General features: G+C 39.4%; 2 protein-coding genes across 16 annotated transcripts in view; one reads left to right on the forward strand and one right to left on the reverse strand.

Annotated features, from left to right (window-relative positions):
* LOC149322097 (myocardin-like) overlaps positions 1-9,625 on the forward strand; it is a 130,008-nt gene extending 120,383 nt beyond the window's left edge. For all 9 annotated transcript variants that reach the window (XM_089534435.1, XM_089534478.1, XM_089534443.1 and 6 more), the window contains 5 exons: positions 957-1,110; positions 2,581-3,531; positions 5,085-5,198; positions 5,783-5,840; positions 8,060-9,625. In XM_089534435.1, coding sequence (XP_089390561.1) covers positions 957-1,110; positions 2,581-3,531; positions 5,085-5,198; positions 5,783-5,840; positions 8,060-8,628 — 1,846 coding nt within the window. In that variant the 3' untranslated portion in view covers positions 8,629-9,625. The remainder of the gene's footprint in view (positions 1-956; positions 1,111-2,580; positions 3,532-5,084; positions 5,199-5,782; positions 5,841-8,059) is intronic.
* Positions 9,626-19,488: 9,863 nt separating this feature from the next.
* MAP2K4 (mitogen-activated protein kinase kinase 4) overlaps positions 19,489-24,652 on the reverse strand; it is a 67,844-nt gene continuing 62,680 nt past the window's right edge. For all 7 annotated transcript variants that reach the window (XM_089534561.1, XM_089534526.1, XM_089534517.1 and 4 more), the window contains 2 exons: positions 22,822-22,867; positions 19,489-21,765 (listed from right to left, as the gene is read on the reverse strand). In XM_089534561.1, coding sequence (XP_089390687.1) covers positions 21,652-21,765; positions 22,822-22,867 — 160 coding nt within the window. In that variant the 3' untranslated portion in view covers positions 19,489-21,651. The remainder of the gene's footprint in view (positions 21,766-22,821; positions 22,868-24,652) is intronic.

Consider the following 24,652-nt stretch of genomic DNA (forward strand, 5'->3'; position numbering starts at 1 on the left):
ACATCAAGTCATTTTCAACTTATGGTGACCCCAAGGTGAACCGATAATGGGGTTTTCTAGCTTACCCTTTCATAAAGTTCTGTGTGCTTGACCCAGAGAACCTGGCACATGATTTCTACATTCTAGCCATTTATGTCTTTACCACACAAGGCAATAAACCACAACAACAGTGGGTTAATAGCATCTTCTGCTGGGTCTTATCACACAACTTTACCTCCATTCTGTTGTTATCTCGGTGGGAGATAGTTTGCCAAACGTGTCTTTCCATTCACAAACATCCTTTCTCACTTCTGTAGTGCTAGCATTTGCAGTGCAATAAATCAGTTATGCTTTAATCCCAATTTGGGGTGGTTAGTGGGTGACTCTTAGGTTTTGGCACTTTGTCTATCAGTAATCAGGGATGGAGTTCCTGACTTGAGTGGATGAAATTACTTTCTAGTAGATCAATCACTTTCATATGCCATTGATTAGTCTCTCCTGAATTAGGAAGTTTCCCCCTCTCCCTGGATATAAAGGCCTTTTTAAAGGAAAGAATCCTTTTAATTTATATTTCTCAGGGGGTGTGTATGTGCCAAACCCAGCCACAGACTGAGCAGTACTAGGTAACACTGGGCAGAAAGTGCCACGTGCTGCATGTGATAAGGTGTTAATGCAAACGAAGTCTGTAATGCCAGAAAGATTATGAAGATTATGAAGGTGTAATAAAGAAAAAAATTTGTCCCAATTGCATAGCAGTTTTTAAAAGAACATTATTTTAGCAGGAGAACAACCTGGTGTAATAAAGCCCTTCGTCATTTGAAAGCTCTGTTGATTAAAATAGGAGTGTTAGTTACATGTGTGCTTTAGACTCTAAAGAGTGCACCAGGTCTTACAGAGTTTTAAATATATGGTAAGAAAATTTGGACTTTTTTTTTTTAGCGAAGAAATTTAAAAGTTCTGTCATTTTTGTTTTTTAGGCAACCAAATGAGCAGATGACCAAAACTTCAAGCTCTTCCCCAGCAGCAGTTGCTAACAGTAGTCTTTCTCCTGTGAAGGGAACCTTTTCAGGACAGTCCTGCATTTCGTCTCTCAAACCAGGTCCTCTTCCATCCAATCTGGATGACTTAAAAGTAAGTGCTGTGTGTACATAAAGATGCAATAAGTGAAAGCATCACATATTTCAATCATAATTTTAAATGTTAAAATATTTAACTTTGAATTTAAACATAGGGCTTTTGGGCAAGTATCTTACAACTATTAACTGAACTTAAAAAGAGTAACTGAACCTTGAACTGCTATAATTGTCCCCTTTTTATTGTAATTATGACAAAGTGTGTTTTATTATGTCTGATAAATTACTTGGATTATGGTTCTTTGATATATTGTATTTGGTATATTTTTTCTTCTTCCTTTTTCTTCTTCCGAGTACTATGTTATGTTGATATTTAATTTGTTAATATTGTTTTGATTTGAACCTGTGTTGAGGGACCAGGAAAGGGATTATTTATGAACTTCATTGATTTGTAATGTTTTTATATTTTCATTTGATTGCTATTGCATTTATATTGTTTATTGATTTTGTTTTGTTTAAGTATTGGTCAGGGGATTGGGAAGGGATTATTTGTATCTAATTGTATTTTCTATATTGTATTTTCTTACTGCTGTTAGCCGCCCGGATTCCCCGTGATTGGGAGGGATACAAATAAATCTCTCTATCTTTATCTCTATCTCTATCTCTATCTCTATCTCTATCTCTATCTCTATCTCTATCTCTATGTCTGTCTATCTATCTATCTATCTATCTATCTATCTATCTATCTATCACTGATTTTATATTTAGTTTCAGATGTGGAGCCAGTGACAGTATACCCATCTGAATTAAAGGCTGTAGACCCTGGGTGTATCTCAGCTACGCCACCTTCATAACATTGACTTAGTTTTAGAATTTAGATGAGCGACATAGACATACTAGTTCAATATGACCCTGGAATATTGAAATTTGTAGTTCTATCTGTATCTGATATATATGATTAGCTTGGGCCCCATCTGGCCAAAAATCCATTGGACATAAGGCCTTTAACTCTGTTTCACATTCTTTATGACAAATGTTTATGATTTGGATTTAGCGTACAGTCAGCCTTCTGTATTGATGCAAGTTCAATTCCAGATCCCCTGCTCCACCAATAACAAAAACCACGGGACCTCAAGGCCCATTATCAACAGTGGAAGCTGACATGTGTGTGGTCACATCAGCATGGCTGCAGGCATGCACCACCATTGATGATAATGAGGTGGGGCTATCCATGGACACTCCAGTCTGTGGAAGGCTAGCCCACCGATATGGAGGGTCAAATGTACATAACAATCCAAAAGCAAGAGAAATGAAACAACACAAATTAAAGCTGGCAGATACCCCAGTAATAGCAGTTAGTAGTTGGAGTCCCAAACCTTACCAAGAATCAAAGCTGCCTATCCTGGTCTATACAAATAATCTTAAAACTAACTTTGGCTTAGGTTAAAAGGGGTTGATTCAGACAAGTTGCTACTTTGCCACAAAGCTGGGCCAAAGAGTGAAACTAACTAAATGGCTTACATTTCAGGTGTCGGAGCTAAGACAGCAGCTCCGAATAAGGGGCCTTCCTGTATCAGGTACAAAAACAGCCTTGATGGAACGTTTGCGGCCCTTCCAAGAGTGCAGTGGGGGCTCGGTGGCTAGCTTCAGTGAAATAACTACTGTCACCTTCCCAGTGACCCCAGCAAGTTCTCTCTCCAGCTACCAGTCCCAGTCTTCAACCAGTCTATTGTCCAATGGCTTTTACCACTTTGGCAGCACTAGCTCAACTCCACCCATTTCCCCAGCTTCCTCTGACCTATCAGTGAATGGCTCCTTGCCGGACAGTTTCAATGAAGGACCAATGTCTTCCCCACAGTTTGTCTTGCACCCTTCTCCTGCACAAGGTGGGTGTGAAGAGAGCTTGATGGGGAGCATCAATGGAGCTGGCATCCAGCTCGATGTGGAAAGGGTTGACACAGAGAAGGACAAGATGCTGGTGGAAAAACAGAAGGTTATCAATGAGCTAACCTGGAAATTGCAGCAAGAGCAGAGGCAAGTGGAGGAGTTAAGGATGCAGCTCCAGAAGCGCAAAAGGAACCATGGAGTGGAGGAGAAGCAGAGCTCATCACATTTTTTTGGCTTTCCAATCAAGCAAGAAAATGCAGTGTCCAGCTGTCCATTTGCTTCCAAGCAAGTTAACTTGAAAGGTCAGGCCAGCAGCTCCGACACATTAAGTAACTGTGGAGCAACACCTCAGCTGCCCCATCTTGTACATAGCCACTGCATGGAATCCTCAGGGCAGAATGGCATGCTGTCCTCCACATTCCTAAGCCCGCAGTGCTCTCCTCAGCATTCCCCACTAGAGGCAACAAAAAGTCCACAGCACATCAGCCTTCCACCCTCACCAAACAGCCATTACCTTCTCTCTGTGTCTCCTAGCACTCAGGGAGAAGGAGGCAGTTCTCCAAAGCCTAGCAACCATCTGTGCACAGCTCCGGTAAGGAAACATTTATTATTTGGTATATTGTTCTACCTTTGACTCTAAAAGGCTCCAGAGTATGTGCTATAACAACAGTAAATACAGGCTAATATTATCTGGCCTATAGGCTGGCTGTGTGTGGTGTATAGCAGCAGGACATGATGTACAAACAGAACAATGCAGTTTTCTCAAAATATAGAGTTATCTTCACTTTTATGTAGATACCACCATGCCAACAAACAAATATATTAATAGCTATTGAAATGAAAAGGCTAGTGGGGACTTCTGTTGCCAAGAGATTGAACTGACTATAAAGCATGACAGCAACTTGACCCTTTTCTGTGTTAGCTAGGTTCTGCCATGTTATAATCTTCTTCAGCCTTTTGCCCAGGACAATGTTGCGGGGAGAAATGTCTTTCCAGTTCTGGGTCAAGGGAGTGATGCTGTCAAAAATGCATACAAATTTCACCAATATATGTTTGGCTCAGTGAAATTGTAGTTTTATCCAGTTGCAGAATGCACTGTAAATTTTCTCATTTGAGGACCTCTAGCTGTTTTATGGACTTATCCACACCACACAACTGTAGCACTTTGATACCACTTCAATTTCCATCTTAGAGAATCCTGGGATTTGAAGTTTTGTGAGGTACTTAGAGTGCTTTACAAGAGAGATCTATTGTTTTTAAGGGGTTTGTGTGATAAAGAATTCTAAGCACCTAACCAAACTACAAACCCCCAAGATTTCATAGGATGGAGCCATCCTAACTGCTATAACTATGAATACACCAACTTTGAATCCCACAACTGACCTTTCCACCTAGTTCTAAAAGTATGTCCTCTCTTTGTCACTTGCTCTGAAGGCTGTGTGGTGAAGAGAGGAACAGAGAGAGTCCAAGCCAAGCACAGGAGGATGAAAGAGATGCCTGGAGCATCTTAAAGATGCTACTTGATCTAGACAGATTTGTTACATCCCAGTCACTGAGATACAAAACAGGAAAGGGGAGATATCTTTTAACTGCCCAACTTCCACTCATAAAATACACACTCTCTTGATTTACATTAAAGTTAGGTGATTTACAACAGTGGTAACATGCAGATGCCTCTGGCTCAGTTTCTTCAAAGGTCATTAAGAAACTTGGCATTTGTCCACAGTGTTTCTTTCTTTTTATGTGAATAGTCATTCTTGATGCCCTGTAAGTCTTCCCTAACCTCGCAAAAAGAGAATCTCCTAAACCAGGCAGTTTTTACTGTCAAACATTCCTGGTATTTTGGCTGTACTTTCTCTGGTATAGGGTGGAGGATCCTAGATTATTTCAGCTTTCTTTCAGAAGCACCATAATAGCATAGGAACATCTCAGGGCAAACCATGGTTCCTATAGCCATCCTTTTTCTCTCAAGCTTGTGTTGTTTTTTGCTTTGTGTGTGCAATAAGATGACCGGAAATCCTACCACCACCACCAGTAGAACCAATTTTAGACTGGGTGATTTTATATATGACAATAGAGAAACACAACCTTTGCTGAATAGCTAGCTTGGTGTGATTCCTGTGATTGATTTTGCTTCCCACACAGGTGCCCACACAAGGAGGCCAGAAGTATTCCATTCTGTCCCCAAGCTTCTGTAAATCAAGTGCTGCCCTCCCCGAGGGAAAGCAGCCACCACCCTATGCTGATGCTGTGAAACAGGTAACTACCTGGGCTGGGCTGGGCTGGGGATTTTTCCATTACAGAAGCATTAGGGGGCAAACTCATTTGCAGATTTTTAGCGTCTCATGAAGCACATAAATTATTTTGAGACATTTGCTCTACGCTGTTACTCAATATTGCTATATAATGTTACCTGGATTTCCTCAGGTACTCCATTTTCTGGATGGCTCTGGGTCAAAGTAGACAATGAATTTATCACATTTTCAGAGATGTTTCCTCAAGTTTTGAAAAATTATTTGTCATAAACATTTTCTGATTTATATGGCTTGCATTTAACATGCTTCCTTCACTGGCTGATTCATGGAAGATAAACATGGGTTTAATTTTTAAACATATTTGCTGGGGCACATATCTATTAAGAAATGATGTTGTGTGAGAGAAAATGGGTTAAGGGAAAATGGGTTAATGGTTTGTGAGAGAGAAAATTGTCAAGAATTTGATCCCAAGTATTCCATTTTCCCCTGAAAACAAGATATCTGTGCCTTGGAACTTTTGAGTATCAAGTAACTCCTGTGAAATTCAATGAGAATTTATAAATTCTCTTGCTTTTCCTTTCGCTTCAGCAGATGACCCGAAGTCAGCAAATGGATGAGCTGCTGGATGTGCTTATTGAAACTGGAGGTAGGTAATGCTCATACACTTAGCTTTTTCCTTCTGATTGAAGGAAAACATGATTCCAGCCTTCCCTGTTCAAGACACATCATTGGTACGCACACTGCCTAAACACGTGTGCATCATCTGTACCGGGCCTAAGTACACAGTAACACAGCAACCGCACGGCTGTGATAACGATCTGCTGCCAAAAGGAGCTCTGAAATGGAGCTCCTTCCTGCAATGCCGCCAAGGCACCATTTGCATCCTGGGACGTCGTGGTGATGTGTCTTGTGCGCCGTGCTGTTTGGACATGTCGCACAAGACACATCATTGGTACGCACGCTGTCTAAATGCACGCACATCAAAATTGCGGCGCCCATACATACTAGGGCTCGGGAGCGTGTGGTTGCTGTGCGCTCCCAAGTCCTAGTATTGGCACAGCCATGCTGCTTTTGGCCTGTCTGTACCGAGCCGTAGTTATAGCTAGTGTTCATTGCCTAAAGAGTAGTGCCTGAAATAGCTATTTTGGAGAATTTGCCCTACAACAGTTGGTTAGAGGAAGCAATAGTGCAGCCGTATGCCCATTGCTTTTGCCATGGTCTATGTGCCACTTGTAGATCAGCACTTTTCAAAGTGGTAGTCCCTGGACCAGTGCCAGTCCCCAACCCTGGTCCCTGGTGAGTTTTTAGGGAAGAAAGAATCTATGGTGGCCAAGGAACATAAATATGGTACTGGACCCTGGTTCATTAAGAAAGAAAGAAAGAAAGAAAGAAAGAAAGAAAGAAAGAAATTGCTGGTCCCCAACAACAAATAGCCTAAGAGGGACATGCTGTATACATGTGCTGTATAATGTCCCATTACACCAGCATATGTATGCAGAGGGATCTTGTAGCACCTTTGAGACCAACTGAAAGAAAGACGTTGGCAGCATGAGCTTTCATAGACTTAAGTCTACTTCCTCAGTAATTCTACAAAAGCTCATGCTGCCAACTTCTTTCTTTCAGTTAGTCTCAAAGGTGCTACAAGATCCCTCTGCATACTGATCCTGCTGACTAACATAGCTATATCTTTGAATTCTACTAGCATATGTAGTTGGTTGTCGGTTTTTTGACTGTTGAAGAAGGTATCCAATACTACCTTGAACAATCCACCACCACCATTGCCTGGTGCATAAGTGCAAGTAGAGGTGCCAGCGTGAACTCCATGGCTGGAGGAATGGTGCTCCTGGGCACCATCTGGCTGAGGTTCTGCAGCTGAGGGCGGAAAAAAGAGCAGTCACCCTCCTGGTTCTCCAGATGGTACATTTGAGGTCTTACGTTCTTCCTTTTCCCTGGCTGCAAAACTGCAGCCAGATGGTGCCTCTCTTCTCCTTGACCATCAATGGGTTCTGAGAGTGCATTCCAGAACCTAAAGCTAAGCAGAAGGGGAAGCCCAACAGAAACATTCTGGCAGAGGTTTATGCTCTGCTAGCATTGAATGGGATCTTGACCATTGGTAGCTGTGAGCGAAAGAAATTATTTTTTATTTGCTTATACAAAGCAGTAAGTAATAAACAAAATTTTAAAAAGCACTTCCTCCCTGCAAAAAACAACAGCAGGACAGCAAGAAAAAAAACTGAAACTAAAAACTAAAAATCTAAAAGCAACAATAAAACCTGTTAGCAAGGAAAATGAAATGTACAGTATAGGGTTACCCTATTCCTCACCCTGTCCAATCCCAAAGTCCCTTAATATAACAGTACTTTAATAAGCTTTTGCCCTACACTCACTCACCCTTATTCATTCATATACAACTAGAGAGGCCCTTAATGGTAATTTCTTACTAATTTTACTTCCTTTCACATCAGCTCTTGCACCGATACTAAAACACCTGTTTATTCCCTGAACACCATCTATGAAAGCGTTATTGTGTGCTAATACATCTCACAAAAATTTCAACTGGTGGTTTTCTTTGGCCCACATATTTTTGTCAGTGTGTCCTGTGCCATTTTGATCTGGGATAATGTCAATGTTTTATCCAGCCAAAACAAGTGGACTGGGCCTGCATGACACCAGTAGTGCAAACCCACAGCTTGTGCCCTGGTGCTGCTTCAAATGGTAGAGAAGGGTTATCCCTTCTGCAGAGGAAGGGGACAAAACTCTGCTTTCTAAATATTATCTAATATTTAGAGTTGTACTCTGGGTATATAGCATAGAAGTTATAGTGTCTGATCTGGTCTTGATCTGTCATTTTTGGTTTGCAAACAGAAATGCCTGCAAATGTCAAGGAAGACCGTCCTTGCCTTCAGAAGGTGCCTCAGATAACTGTGTCCTCAGGGACCTCTGGAACATCCTCATTACACAAGGCATCTACTTCATTTGAGCAAGGTGCCTCAAATCAGCTTTCTTTCGAACATTGCCCTAGCAGCAACGATAGTCATCTGGAAATCTTGTTGAATTCCCACAGTCCTCTGGGGCGATCAAGTGATATCACCCTCTTGAAGGTGGGTGGTGAGGAACCTCACTTTGAAGGGGTGATGGAAGGATTTTCTAGCAAAGCTGCTGATGAACTCCTGACACCCCATGAGATCCTGCCTACTCCTCTCTCCCCCATGGAGACTCAGCTGTCTCCTTCTGGTGAAGGATCAGGTTTGCACATGAGCTTCACAGAGTCTCCTTGGGAAACAATGGAATGGCTGGACCTCACTCCACCAAGTTCAGCCAATGGTTTTGGTTCCCTCTCCACCACAGGGCCCAGCATCTTCAACATTGATTTCTTAGATGTTTCTGATCTCAACTTGAACAACACCATGGATCTGCACCTACAACAGTGGTGAACAGAATAAGTTTTACGAATAGGAACGCAGCCAACTACAAAATATTTCTATGTAAGGGATGGTGAGAGCTCTGGTGTCACCCAGAGAAACAAAACTGGAGTCACCTTTCCCAGAACATAATTTATCTCTTCATGATGAATGCAATCACCAAAGAATTGTCCCACACACCCCTAAACCAAACCAACTAATCCTCTCCCCCTAGCATGAAGTCTTCCTCCTCCTCTTCAGTAAGCAAATCCAAGTTCCAGAGAGCATAGTTGACTTCTGTGGTTTCTAAAACTCTTCCAAGGAAGAGTCCCTCTGCAGTAGAACTCTATTTGGTAGGTACCTGTCTGTATTATCACTGATCTGTGTAGTAACTTCTATAAAAGTTGATGTGCTATACTGTCCCAACTATGTTGTCTAGCCAGCCAATGATTCCCTTGTGACTCTCACTGCACCTTCTGGGAACCACTACCTTTGATTGTTGTGCCTTTTTAAAAAATAAATGGAACCACCAGACAAGTAACCACCAGGCTTTTGCTAGCTTTGCCACAGCTCAAATCCCCTTCAAGGACAGGGCAACATATGACCCCTAGCAGCAGCCTGTCACCAGCATCCACTCACCTGAAATCATGGTGGACCACTCCTTGCCCTTTCTGTCATTTTATACTCTACTTTGCTTCTCACACGGATTTGTGGTGATGGATGCTCAGACCCCTGTTGCACTGTCACAGTTGCTGCTGAAATTTTGCAACAAACATAGCAGCATTGGCAAATCCAGCAATAGTGTAAACCCCAATGCATTTGTGGTGTGCATGTGCAATTCAATCCCCTGAGCATCCCTGCTCTAGGGCTTCACTGAACACTTTATTAATCTTGTCCCTTGTTTTGCTAGTTTTAAAAGCAGTTGGAACAGAACTGAATCAATGTGACTTATTTTGTAGAGATGTTAGATAGTAGGTTGGACATGGGGTGGGGGGTGGGGGGCAAGGTGTTTCAAGACCCTCATGAAATGTCTCTTTTAAAGGTACATTCTTCCTTTAATAAGCACATTGGTGATTTCTTTAGTTTATTAAATTAAAAATATATGAAGATATATATTTCTGTAATTTGCTGTACATGTAACGCTAACATTTTAGCACAATTTCATCAATTCATCATTCAACTCAATCTTATCCTTAAATGTTGGGTCTGATATTTTGACTATAATTATTCCTTACGAATTGAAGTACAAGCTGAATCTCCCTTATCCAAAATGCTTGGGACCAGAAGTGTTATGAATTTTGGATTTATTTTAGAATACCTGTATTTGCATATATGTACATATTGTGCTATATAGAAATGGGACCCAAGTCTAAACACAAAATTCATTTCTGTTTCATATGTGCCCGATACACATAGCCCAAAGGTAATTTTATATATAATATTTTAAAGTAATTTTGTGTATGAAACAAAGTGTGTGTATATTGAATTATCAGAAAGCAAAGGTGTCAACCATGAAAAAAATGGGTTTTGGAATATTTTGGATTTTGGAATTCCGGATAAGGGAGACTCAGCCTGTATACAAAACTGAAAAATGCATTAAGATTGTAAAAAAAATATATATGAGCATTCCCATAAAAAATTATGAGCAAATTCAAATCTAATTTGAATTTGTTTTCTATTGTTTCAATAGAATTGTTTATTCAGCTTATCTAACTCCCAATGTTTGATGTACTATTCTTTTGAGGGGCATCTTTTTAAATATTTTGCATGCATTATTTTTGCTGCCAGTGACATATTTTTTTTAAATTGTCTCTTCCTTTGAAACTACCTGTTAAATATAATGGCTGGAGTTCACAATTGCTTTTATGAATCTGTAAACTAGAGTTACACGCTCATAACTGATTCATGTTAGCAATCTCTTTGTATTCAATAGTGTAGCCAACAGATAGAGAACCTAAACGTGCTGCAGCTCTGATTTCCCAGGCAGCATCTACTGCAAGTGACAGGGGGTCTATTCCCCTGTAAATTAGGATGCATCAGACTGGCATTCCCACTCTTTTCCTATGAGCGATTTCTGGTATGAGGACAGTTGTGACAGGGAGCTGCCTTGAGTCCCTATACCAGGGGGGGAATGGGATATAAATAAGTAAAATAATAATAAAAATAATAATCATGCTTCTGTCACATCCAAGATCGCTTGAGAGAAAGCAGTGGGAATGCCAGTTGGTTTCATCCTGATTGACAGAACAGGCTCCCATCACTTGCAGCAGCTGCCCATAAGTCAGGATGGGGGGAGTCAAGCTGGGAGACACCAGTTAGCGACACAACTAAGGCAATTATGTAACTAAGTAGCACATTGAGAATACTGGCCTATAATTAAAAGCACAGGTACCTAAAGATAAATAGCTATAATTCTTCCAACAACTTGCTTAACTCAAAGTCACAAATCTATCACTGTAAAGTAATTCCATCAGCAGGGCAAAAGAAAAGGGGAAAAAAAGACCCTTTCATTTTCAATTGCACTTTCAAGTTTGAGATCTGGGCCATATAGTCTGGCTTACGAGGCCATCCCACTTTTAAATACAGTTCCCTTTCAGAAACACATATACTGCCTTCAGTAAGGGTATCTTCTCTGAGTAGAAAAGTGCCCCTACTTTTGCCTCTTAGCAGCCTTGATTTTTCTCCAGTTTTCACACTTTTTTGCAGGCCACCCACTCCCCATATGTTCTATGCCATACCGCCGGAATCAGATTTGGGAGGGTGACCATTAGGAGGTTGTTGTGGAGGCGATCTATTGGTACTCTGCTAGATCTACTATGAACTCAGGTCACTATAAAAGCATTATGGTAGTTTGTTCAAGATATTCTTCTGTGATTCATTAGATAACCTTGTTTGAAGAGCAGTCCTTTTGGGGTGAGGAGACAGCCAATAAAATTTTGGACTGTGTGCCACTTCCACTGTCTCTCTACTTTAAGACAGCCATGAGAGGAAGTAGGAGGTGGCTTTACTCTGCTAATGTAGTAGAGAGCTTTGGTTCATCATGATCAATTATTTTAAAATTTCTCAAAAGATTTGCTCTTGTTTCTTATACTCTTGAGCATTGTTTTTCCTCAGTCAAATTATGAAATATATATTATACTTAGTCCAGCTGCCAAAATTCCACTAGAACTGTATTCATTTTTAAAAAAAGTTAAAGGTGACAGATACCAAAGCAGATGGATTGGGGCCTGTGTGTGATTTACATGTGTCCCCAACAATCCATAAATGTACAACAGCTCCACCGGCTGCAAAGTAGCTTCCCTCTCTAGGACACCTCCACAAAAGTGCCTTTAATGTCAATGTAATGAATATATGCTTATAAATATTGGTAGTGTTCTGAGCCATTGCAACACCAGTCATAAATATAAGCTAGATGCATGGAATATTGTGGACCTCCATCTCCATAGATGGGGAGGAAGGACTGAAGGGACAGTGTTACACTCCTGGAGGCCTCCTCATGGCTGCAAGGCAGGGGTCAAGCAGACCCCCACAAAGAAGAAAACCTTCCAGCAGGTGTACATACTTGTTTGTCTTCTTCCACTATCACCACTTTCTGCCCTGGCTGGTGTGAACCGACTGAGTCCTGAAAATTGGCAGTTCCTCAGCCAGGGAGGTTTATTGCCCTACCTCCACAAGACTGTTCTACCAAATATGCCAAAGTAAACTGATGTCAAATCAAGTAATGATTTTCTTGTTTTCAGAACATCTTGTACAATTAACCTTTTAACTTTCCATATAAACTTATTAACAACTCTTTCATATATTTTTCCTTTTGCTGCAGTAGGGGTAGGCCACTTGCTACTGCATATCTCTTTGGTGGGATATTTGTTTTGGCTCCTGCAGTTCTCCACATAGAGAAAAACTTACGTCTTTCCTGTTCATTCACTTATTTTTTTAATTTTAATTCTCAAGTTCTCATAATACAATTTTTAACCTTAATACAGGATATTTAAAATCTAAATGAAGTGTTGCATCATTTTGGATTGGAAAGGCCCTTTCAAACTTTTGAATATTTCTTGCTAAGATTTTTTTTATAAATATGCAGTTCTGTTTTGGTGATATTATATTTATAGCTGGGGCTATCACTAAACTCTTTTTTATACATTTCAGGAACTATGCCAAAAAAAAAAAGCATTTGAAAATCTATTTATCAGTGTGATACTATCCACATAACTCTAGCATTTTAATTTCTTTTATCCCCAGTATTAATTCCTTAAATTCTGGATTATTTTTAATAGTGATAAATTCTGGCTCTAAACAAAGACAAAAGGCAGCCTGGACACTTGCCCTGCACCAGCTCAAACTTTGTTAATGGTTTCATGTTAATGAAAATCTTAGAACCAAGAATAAATCAGTGCAATACATTATCTGAAATCTGGGCCTATACCTAACTGATCTGTTGAGTAAAGGGGACAGAACCACTGCACAGATAAAAGCTTTTTCTTATCCTTGCATCATAACCTGATATTCCTATAAACAAATAGTGGCCCAAATCCTGTTAGTGACACATGCATGCCTAACTGTGGGTTATGTGTGTTCTAAACCCTTATGCCCAATCCAAAGCCTCCTACCCAGCAGTTCTAATGCTGTGTGTGTGGGGGGGGGGGGGGGTACCGCTGTTGCTGTTTACTGGCAGTGAGGGAGGAGGATGAAAGTGGCTGGTCGCAGCTGCCAATGGAAAGAGAAATGGGGCACATTCTATTTGGGAGAGAATCTTTGTTTCCTTTCCCTAAACAGCTGAGGCCAGCCTTTTTTTTACCTGGCTGGAAGGTAAACAGTCATAGTGGAAGCCCCTGGGGCTTTGTAGCTGTTGAGAGGGAAAGGACACAGAACTGCATGGGCAGTTACACTCTGCCCACTTGATCCAGGATCCCAGCTAGTGTTTTTCACTTTTCTTACATTACTTAAACTTTCAGCATTGAAAAGTAGCTAAGAAAGTCATTAAATAAATAACATTCTTTATATCTAATTTTATCAATTGGATTTACTTTTATTGGTTTCAAGGAGGCTTAACTCAGATGTATGTGCATATAGGTTTGTATCATAAGGCCAATATCCAGTGGTCTACAAGTCGTATAGCACTGGTGAAAGCCTACTTCTAGATTATGTGCCAGGGAGAACTAACTTTTAACTTGCATTAGGATAAACCAGCTTCTTTATTTACTTAAGAAACAAATATACACACTAATAAAATTTATTGTGTCTATCTGTAAGAGAATTCCAAGGATGCTTAAGCAAATAGTTGATATGGACAGTTTTGTCCAGAAACTCAGTGTGGTATCCACATGTTTTTGTGCAGGACTGCTTGCAAAACTGGAAAATCCCACCTAATTCCACAATCACAGTCTTTTCCTTTACTAATGCTACTGTGTCCTTCACCCTAAGATTACATGATGATCTCTTGAAAGTGCTGATTCTTCAAGTCATTTATTTGTTTAGACAATGTACAAGCAACTTCTGATAACTTGACTACTGATAAAGTAAACATCTACTTTAATTTTCAAAACCTTTATCCTTATTTTTCCCCTGTATAGAGAATCTTGCACCTATATTCTTATTTCTTTCCACATTCCTTTCCTATGATAAATTTCAGTCTTTAAAAGTTCTAAATTTATCTTTAAATAATTTTTTCCTATTTCTCTGTTCTAACCCATATTACCACTTTGTTTCCTACTTCTCTAGTTCATGAATTACAACAGTATCAGAGATTAACTTTTCTCTGGGTTTTTCTAGAATGAAAACTAGTTATTAAATAATATAATTTAATTTCAGTTATTTCCAGAGTACTACTTTTAGATAATAATTGTATCAACAACTTGGTATTAAATGTCTTACTAATGAAACATGCTAAATATTAATAAACGTATAAGCTAGGAAACAGTTACTCATCATTTTAGGAATTTCTAGTTAATTTGGAGGACCAATTGAGAGTTCAAATAATAGCAAATTAAACATGCAAGAAGACAGCTAAGTAGCAAACACAATATAGAAAAGTATTGAAGAGGGATAAAAGGCCAAATATGATGAGGATTAGAATTTCCCGTCACTTCAGTTAGAAGTATGCCGTGCCTCTACACTGGCGTATAACACCGGTCTGTAGAGGCTCTCAGTCTCCATTTTGTACTCCTGTATGGAGGCTTGAAAAGGACAGCACACACCACAACTTCCTCCCCCCCCCAAGGCCCACTATAAGCCTTTGTTTTATAAACTCAGACATAGTAGCTAAAGAATGACAGAATAGGCTGCAGTACAATTGTATGTGGGTACATTTGTGTGTGTTTTTTAAGTCACACTGTATCTGGATGCAATAATATGGACAACCATGAAGCTGCTGGTGGAATGCTGGCCCCATTTACTGAAAAGGGCAGATCCCAGAAAAGAGTGTCAGTTTTTTCATCAAGGGCAAGGTCAGGTACAAGGCCATACAGCAAACATTTCCCAACCCACAGGGTTTATAACTAGCAGTGAACTCCATTATGTTCTTAGCAGACTCATTGCTTGAAGACTGGTCTGAATATCCCATAAATAAAATGTGTTGTCTCAATAATAAATTAAAAATCAGTGCTCTGAGAAGAATGAAATTGCCTCACAAGAAGTCTTCTCTGTGGTGATCACTAGCAATAAACAAAATTTCGAAGTTAGCAAAGCAGTATCTTTTTACTCCAGCAGAGGGGAACATGTGACTCTCCTCGTGTTAGTAAACTGGCACTCCCATCAGCCTTTGCCAGCATGGCTGGTGGTGAGGAATGATGGAGATGGGAAACAGCTGGAGAGCCATCCATTCATCATCTAGGATGTACTTTTTATAAATAAAATCACAAGACTCTTAAGACATTTCTCCAAATGTGCTCTTTCTACTTGACCCTCTACTTCAAACTATATTGGGAACTTCCTGAGCTGCTATACTCTTCTGTGAAAAGGAAGTACTTTACAGCATCTGGTATCAATTTAGAATATAAAATGGATGCAACTCTCCCCAACTCAGTGCCTTATTAGTCTACTAATTGTTAAATACTATAGTTTACCTATGCATGAATGTTCATGCGTCATATGTGTAATTCTCCCTGACTTTAACTATTTTCCATCTTAACCTTTTACTCTTTCCCTTTGTACCTTTCATTCCAGCCTATTCAAAACATCTCCCCCACCCACCACATACACTCCTGGCTTTGACTTTAGCCAGTAGCCCAGATGCAGAATGCCTGAGTTTAAGCAACCAGGAATGGGCCTTGCTTCGGAGAAAAGTTTAATCTTTTCCAATAGTTCTATCCAGTTGCAAGATTGATGGAAGCAGTGAAGCAAAAATCCAGATGACACTTTAAACACTGCTAGTTTAGCTTTAATCTCTCAAAGTGTCACCATACTGGTATAAATACTTGGAAGAGTGTGCCTTTAAAAAGAAACACAAAGTGCTTGTTTTTTAAAACAATGCAATCAGCTGACTTGCTGTAATGTCAGCTTTAAAAGTCTCAAGAACATATCAAAAACCATGGCTGTCTTAAACACAGACAAACCCAGATTGCCTCTTAACACATCAGTTTTTAAAAACAAATTCTAACTACTGAAACTGACATCCATGTACTGTAATCCCATGCCTTTCCATTCCTAGCCCAGTCCTATTGAATTCAATGGAATTTACTAGCAAGTTAACTGTGTACAGGTTGCAGCCCCAAGGCTACTTCTGGCTTTATTTTTTCAAGCCATTATGGACCAACAGAAATGACAAAATCGTTTTGCAAACCATGTGTAGTAAGCAGGTAGCTGCCAAAGATGATCCATCAGAACTTCATGGTAGAAAATAACCATACCCTCATCTCTTGTTGCCTGGATACTCTAGCCAAAAAACAGCAACAAAACCCTAAGGCATAAGTCCATCCTGTGTAGTTATGCCTATGAACTGTTTGTTCATAATGAGTGGAAGGGCAGCCCAAGCATGTCATCATAATTTGTCATTTGTAAAATCAAAAATTTATTAAAGCACTTTATAAAGTGCTACAATGTGGCCAAGACTTTTTAAAGTGTTAAAAGGTGTTTAAACTTAATTTTTAAGAAATTGTATAAGAAAACATAAAACAAGAAACAAAAACACAGCGGCTAAAATGGAAAGCATCATTCTTGATTTCAGCTAAAAGGCCTTTTCATTTAAGCACGGCTGTGTAAATATTTCAGGGATTTTCTTTTTATTAGTAGTAGTAAAGGAAGTGATTTTAACACAGATTGAAAGCTAGTTGGGGAAAGAAACATGAAGGTAAGAGGGTGCCAAAGAATGTGTGTCAAAAAAAAAAAAAGTAAGACCAATAGCCCTCATGTAATGTATACCTGTGGCAACCAAACTATATACGTCTGTTCTTTCCCAACAAGAAATAAGGTTAGTGAGCCAATAGTAGTCCAATATATACCAGGTAAAGAATTTATTTTTTGCCTAAGATGATGCCACAGCTGTCTTTCAAGTTGGATCCTGCCACTGTCACAGAGCCATTCCTTCCATGTGCCTATCTCTGAGATCAGTATTAATCTAAGTTGTTTCACTAAAATCACACTGAAACTCTTTCTGACTTTCTTGGCCTAATGAAAAGAAATTCCCATTCACAGTACTGTGAATAGCTGTGCAGTCCAAGATTCAGATAACGCACATTTTAGTGCCTTAGCCATGTGGCCACTGTTCTTTTCTAGATTTCCTGCCAGGCCCCACTAGTTGTTAAGTGGAGCTGAATGAAAACCACATGGAAGGTCTTCTAGAGAATAGCTGTGAATCCACTGATGAAGAGGAGGAGCTTGTTCTTCTGAGCTAGTTGGGTATCTTGCAGCATTAGCAATTTCAAACTACTGTTTTTGTTTCTTGTGTAAATCTCTTGCATTGCAATTTAGAAGTCTGTTTGCACTGGTGGGGTGGGGGTTCACTTTGTGGCGGCTTTCTGTGGAGATAGCCATTTCATGAAACTTTGTAAAAAGCAAGATTGCAAAGCAAAGTTCATTACAAAAATATTTAGTGAACAAGTGTATTTAAATTTTGAATTACTGGAAGAATCTTTCATTGGAAATGAAGACATCACAAAAAGGACTGTGTGCTCACAAATGTATTTTTGCTGAAAAGCAGGAGAGCTCTCTACAGACCTCAGTGTGTGAAATTCCAGGATCAGTAAGGTGACTAAACTCCTGAGGTTTAATGTAACAGCTGTCTTTAATATTGCTGCATGTTGTAAAAAAATGTTAAGTGTTTGTAAGATCACTATTTAAAGCATGTTTTTCCCTATTGTACAAATGTTCACAGTGCACTGGTAGAATAGGACAATCCTTCACATCCTTATTTTCCTTTACCTTTTTAATTTTAATATGCAGAATTAGAAGTCATTCCATTGAGACTTTTTAATAGCACTTGAATCCTGAATAGTTTTAGGTGCAACACTGTCATGCGGTACATGGCTTTGATGATTATTCTCCTTATTTAAAGGGCTGCTGTCAGCTACACACACAAATAATACTGTAAATAAATACACTGCCTTACCTCTGTGACCAACACTGCCATACCTATTAAAAGAATCAGTGATGTCACTCTCAGCTCTTGTTTTGCTGTTATTTTGTCATGCACAAGTTTTACAACAGCTGGTATTTCATTTCACTTTGCAACTCCTACATTGATTTAAGTTTCTTCAGCACCTTATTCCATGGGTTCAGGGTGGATTATATTCTCTCTTCTGTCATCTTTACAAATCACTCTGCACAGTAGATTAGTCTGAGGCACAGTGACTTGTCCAGTGAGCTTCATGTCAGGAACGTAGCCAGGATTTTAGGAAAGGGGGGGGGGGGTCCAGACTAAGTGCCACCATTATAATGGGGCTTGGGTGCGGCAGCGCAGCAGCACGCACCATTCATTTTTCTAATGGAAGGGGGAGGGTCCGGACCCCAAGAACCCCCCCCCCCCTTGGCTACGTCCCTGTTCGTGTCAACCCATTTTCTAGTCTAGATGTTAATGGAGAAATGGAAAATGTGAACCCCTCCTTCCCCACTAGTGCCCACAAAAAAACATCCCTCCCACAAACAACAAAAATGGAATAGGCTACTAATGGTCTGCTAGGGCAGTAAATTTTGTTGAAACCAAACCAGTAACACTATCAACAAAAATACAAAATGTGGCAGAAGGAACAACATATAAAGCCAACCACAACTAAGATTAACATGCAAGACAGTACTATGAGCACAAATTATCTGGGAGTTAGAGCAAGGATGGGCAAAGTGAGGCCTTCCAGAAGTCAATGAACTGTAACATCCACTAGCCAGTACAGCCCATGGTAAGGGATGCTGGGACTTGCCGTCCCACTTTGCCCATTCTAAGGTTAGACATGTCAGCTGATGCTGACCAAAGAACAAATGCAACTGAGGAATGTGGAAGTATAATTCTCAATTTGCAACAGTTAACTGAACCACAGTTGCTAGGGCACAATTGCAGTAGTGGCTAAAGGCCAAACAGCAGAATGGTTCAGAGAAGCAAGAAAGTGTTAGTGGAGGCTCTTTGGCTTTGGAAGGGAACAGAGGGATGGGGCATGCAGCTCTCAGGTCCCACTGGGCCTTCTGCTCTTCTTTGCGAGTATCAATAAAGAGTAAACCCTAAGCAGAGAAAGCTGGCATTTTTATATTTCAATTCACATTTATTGATTTCCCCATCATACGTCTGACCTTGTAACAAGGTCATAGTCACATCTTCAATTCATTACGACTGACCTGCAGGCAGGAATATATATATATATATATATATAAATATTATGTTAACACTTGATGCCATGTAGAATATTTTAAATAGAAGAGGAAGAAATGAAACCAGGAAAGGATAAAATATTTAGAAGCTCTTAGAAGTCATCAAGTTGTCAAACTCCATTTTACTTACAGATGATAAGGCAATATCCCTGCACATCAGCTTCTCAATAAACTTTTATACATTTTTTCTATGGTACAAGAAAAAAAATTAACCAGAGCTCACAATGTACAGTTCTTACACTATTTTCACAGCTTCTGAACACTATACATCTTTATAAACATACACTGTAATATAAATGTTGCACCCTTAAGAGTATATTATAACAATCTATGATGATGCTAGAACTGTCCGTTTTTGTCTTGGTCATCCACTGAGCCTGAATGGGAAGCTACCTCCATTTCCTGGTTGGCTGAATGGAAGTCCTCTGATTAAATGCATTAGGACTGAATGAGAAAATAGACACAGGTATGAAACCTATCCAATTTTTTTTGGCAGAGATAAGGAATAACAACCAGGAGTTTGGCATGTACAGGCTGGAAGTCTCTGGACAAGGATGGACATCCTCCCTTTGTGAGGATTTCAAGGAAGAAACACTCGGTTTAAAAAGTCCCCATTGGTTTCCATTCTGAAGCGTTCTCACTTTTGGCGTAGACCATGTTGCAGGATTTTTTTTTTCCAGTATTTTTCCAGTAAGAGCCTATTAACCAATTGGTAAACTAGATACTAAGTTACCTGGATACAGCAATGAGGTTTTTCACTTGTTTAACTGATTGGATCCTAGCCTTGTGTGTGTAAGAAGGATTGCCTATGGCATTCCAAATAGCTTTGGGCTAATTCAACTTCCACTTCCTTCCTTCTGCTGCAAGACAACTTCTCACTGGATGACTTGAATACTAATCGTTTCAAGATTTTCCTCCTTGATCTCACAATATAATCTCCAGAGTTGTCTTTTCTGTCCCATACTTTTGAAGAATTTAACATTTCAGTACTTTCATTTATTGTTTTGTTAGAAACTACTCTCATAAAAACTGAGCATTGATAGAGGATCTCAAAATGATATTAAACATAGTTAAAATCCTTATTACAGTGGTTCTGGGGATCAAACTATACAACTGAAAGGAATGGGGGAAACTTCTTTGATCTGATAGTAGTTATCAGATATGAAGCAGAGATCCAAAGCACACCAATAGCTCTGTGAGAAGAGTCTAGCTTATGCATTTGGAGAACATCATTTGGTGCATGGAAGTGATTTACAATTATTTACTGATTAATAATGTAACGCAGCTCTTAACAACTTCAGGTTGTCCAGTGCTCTTTCAAATGTAAAAGTTTAGCCAGCTAACAAGCATTACATAATTAGAAATCAGGGATCATAAGCCAGTTAAATTCAATTGAGTAGTTTAATAATTCTTCAGGTCAAAGTCTTATCTTACCGGGTAACAATTTACAGGACACCTAGATCTGTCAAAGAATGGCTTGCTTGGAAAATGAAAGAATACAGTATTCTCCATCTCTCATGAGTCTAATTGTTAGCCTCTTTCAATGCAGTATTTTTTTTTTTGGTAAAGACATAGTCCATTTTACATGATCACTTCTTCTGCCCCCACCTCCCCAAAACATGAAGTTCTGCTGAGCCACACTGTCCTCAAAACATACACTGTGACTGAAAAGCAACAGAATTTCAAATCAATTAATCTATTGCACTTTGTGAAGAAAATATATATATATTTATATATATTTATATATTATCCCGTTTGCCTTTTCTGGCACCAGAAGTTAAAAGTAACTCATTTGGCTGCACAAGTTCCTCTTTTCCCCAGGCAGAGTTTCTTTATGTTCAGAATCAGACAGACCCAATGCCTAACTTCCTTTCTTTTAAATTATCTGTAACAATTGGAAGAGTTCAAGGGAATAAAATCATTCCAGTAGCTGCTGAGAAGTCTCTGAGTCTAGAAATGAACCTTTAGGTATTATCCAATCATGGTCAACAAATAAAATGTTACTTATTTCCACATTTCATGAATATGTCCACAAAAAGAGCAAAATGACGTCTCTCTTTGACCGACACTAACACTGTGTGATCAGTTATTACATGGATGCACTTTTTAAGTGATAATAATATACAGACAGAATGGAAGAAAAACACCAACATTATTGCACATGGTGTCTGGACGAGCATTAAAACACTGCAATATGGGGGTGAAGATTCTGTACATCTTGTTTTCTCTCAGCACTTGTACTAGAGTTTTCATGTAGCAGCAGTATCAATCAACATACATAGGAGAGCTGGGAGTTGCTGGCATTTGATCCAGAATTTTACAAACATAGCACGCAACATCTACTGTTCGCTCCTCATACATTAAGATGAAGGGATGTTTCTGGAAGTAGAAGAAGCAATAAAATTATTACTTTTTTAAATACATCATAACAGAAATTTGCACAATAGTTCTTTTGTGTAGCTAATACCTTAAAGTCTATGAGCTGCTGCACTGATATGGCTGACTGCAAAAATCATAACACCATCATGTACATAGACAGCTAAGTGTAGGCATTACTATACTACCACTGAGAGTAGCATCTGTAAGCTGCAGGTGGTAGAAATGTAGGTGCCAAATAGAATTGTAAAGGAGGGCATTCTGGTTTCCCAAGAAACAGGACAGAAGGAATGTATCCATATTTCAGCTAGTGTTCCTGCTGCATCTCTGTGTCGTATTCCAATTTCTTTAAACCACCTTGTAAATATTAATACAAATATTTTCATCACATTAAATGAGCAGGATATCACTGTGTGTCAATCTGTAAAATTTTTCTGCCCCCACTACTATTAACACCGCTACCTTCAGCGTGAATAGCAAATTTCTGACACCTAGCATATTTAAATGTATGTATCCATTTTGTCCTGCATCTGCCCAGAATCAAGTTTCCTGTATACAAAATAGGTGTTTTGCTTTACAGAAACCAGATTTCAGCTTTTAAGAAGTTTCAAGTTCCTGTGTTGTGGATCAAGCTTCAAAGATAATTCAGTTGATACAATTTGAATGAGGATACTGCACAGTCCTTGCTCATACGCTTTGTAAGAGAATCAAGGTGAAACGAATACATGCCACAGCCATTACAAACTTACATTGCAAACATTAAGTATGCCATGTAATTCTATTCTGGATGCAACAAAAGCATCAGTTCTCTAGCTACAGAACTGTTGCGATGCAACTCTGAAAAGAATAAATATATAAAATTTCATGTCCTTATACAAAATAAGTGAGGTAGCCCAAACCTAGCTGCTCAAAGCTCATACTTCACAAAGCAGGAGTAGTAGCACTGCTCTTAACATAGAAATTATATTTCATGATAAGCTTTGGAGCAGTGCAGAGAACTAACATCCTCCAAACCCTCCAGATTGAGACTCATCCATTTATGTATTTCCTTATACCTACCAGAAGCTCCTTATACTTTGGCCGTTTGGACTCGTCCTTTGTAAGGCTAAAAACATAACAGACAGTTGGGGGGGGGGGGGGAGAGAAATCACAGAAAAAAGTAAATGTTGGGTGCCACAAGTAAAAATAATTCTCAGAAACTGGTAATACAGCACTACTGCCTGTATGCATCATTATGCACCCGTAGACCAATGTCTACAAAGGTTTTTCTGCCACTTCTTTATAGCCTCTTGCAAACTAATTTTACTATGATTCCTCAGATGATATTTTAAACTATATTTTAAAAGCATGATAACCAAAAAAAGGGGGGAGATGAAAAAAGTAAAGAGAAAAATGGGGAAAGGAATGACACTGAATACGAATAAAAGTCAGGTATATTTCTGGCTAGGCATATTTCCAGTCAGTTTGTATTACAGTGGACCCTTGTTATCTGCTGGGATTTGGTTCCAGGAATCCCCATGAATAACAAAATCTGTGTATGCTTAAGTCCCATTAAATATAATGGCACAGCAAAATGCTTATATAAAATGGAAAAATCAAGGTTTGCTACGTGAAATTTATACTTTTTCTGAATATTTTCAAGCCGTGGATGCTTGAATCCGTGTATAAGGAGGGCCAACTGTAATGCATGCACTTGCCCTTGCTCATATTTTCACATAATTCTTAAGTCTGTGACTAATCATGAAAATGCCCAATATTATTAGGTGATATCCTATATGAGTAGACTTTAAATGCCATCTTGTTTTCTGCTGATCTTAACATTTTTTACATCTTTCTGCAACATCTAGAAAAGCCCTCTTTTCTTCACAAGGCCAGTGCAGAAGTAAAACTTACCCATTATAAACAAATATTCAAAAAATACACTTGTTGTACCAGTTTATCCTGCCAGAATAGCAATAATCAATAAATACAAAGCACAAAGGTAGGGGTGGGATGTTACAAGTTGCTCTCTGGAGCCATATACTCAATCCTAAACCTCCCTCTTCTAAGGTGCAGTAGAGACCGCCCTATTGCACTGTGCTGGTGCTGATTTTAGGGTTAGGGACCGTGTGGCAACCACACAGTCCCTAACCCTAATACGGCGCAGTGGCGTAACAATGGCAGTGTCCTGTGTACACGGATGCTGCCACTGTGACATAAGCACCAAAAAGTATCCATACGGCACCACGCGCCATTGGCGCACTTGTGACATCAGTTCTGCAGCACTAAAAGAACCCGTTTTTTCCGGGTTCTTTTTCCTCTGGAGGGAAGCCGCACAGTTTGGCGGCTGTGGCTTCCCTCCAGAGGGAATTAGTGATCAGAGCTTTATCTTGCCTGCTAACACCTGTAAGCTATCAACTCAAAGCCTTTAGAGACCTAATTTACTTCTAAGCATGCACTTGGATTTAGCATTTAGCCCCTTAAAACTCTTTTAACTTGTTTAACATATTTTAACCTAATTGTGTGCTGCCCTGAGACATCATGATAAAAGGGTGTGATACAAATATTTCAATTACTGTATATAATGTATAAACCAAGAAAGCAGAATCAAAAAATTGACCCCCCCCAAAAAAAAAACTGAACTGACTTATTCAGAGGTCAATGCAAGTACTGTACTTTAACTCTTTTCAAAAAAGGAACCATCCTCTGGTGAAAGATGAGAGTACTGTATAATCTGTCCTGGGAGCACTGCCCCTCCTGCCCCCACTATCTCATCCATCCAGCCTTTTGGTGAGCACAAACAGTTATGTCTGCTGAAATTCTGTAAGTTTTTGGCATTGTTTTCCTTTGTTTCATCCTTTAGATCCTTTGTTATATGTCCTTAAGTTTTACCCTCGACGTATCCACAAAC

The sequence above is a fragment of the Sceloporus occidentalis genome, unplaced genomic scaffold (genome assembly GCF_023333645.1).
Source record: "Sceloporus occidentalis isolate IW3139 unplaced genomic scaffold, rSceOcc1.0.p SCAF_1, whole genome shotgun sequence".
Taxonomy (NCBI): domain Eukaryota; kingdom Metazoa; phylum Chordata; class Lepidosauria; order Squamata; family Phrynosomatidae; genus Sceloporus; species Sceloporus occidentalis.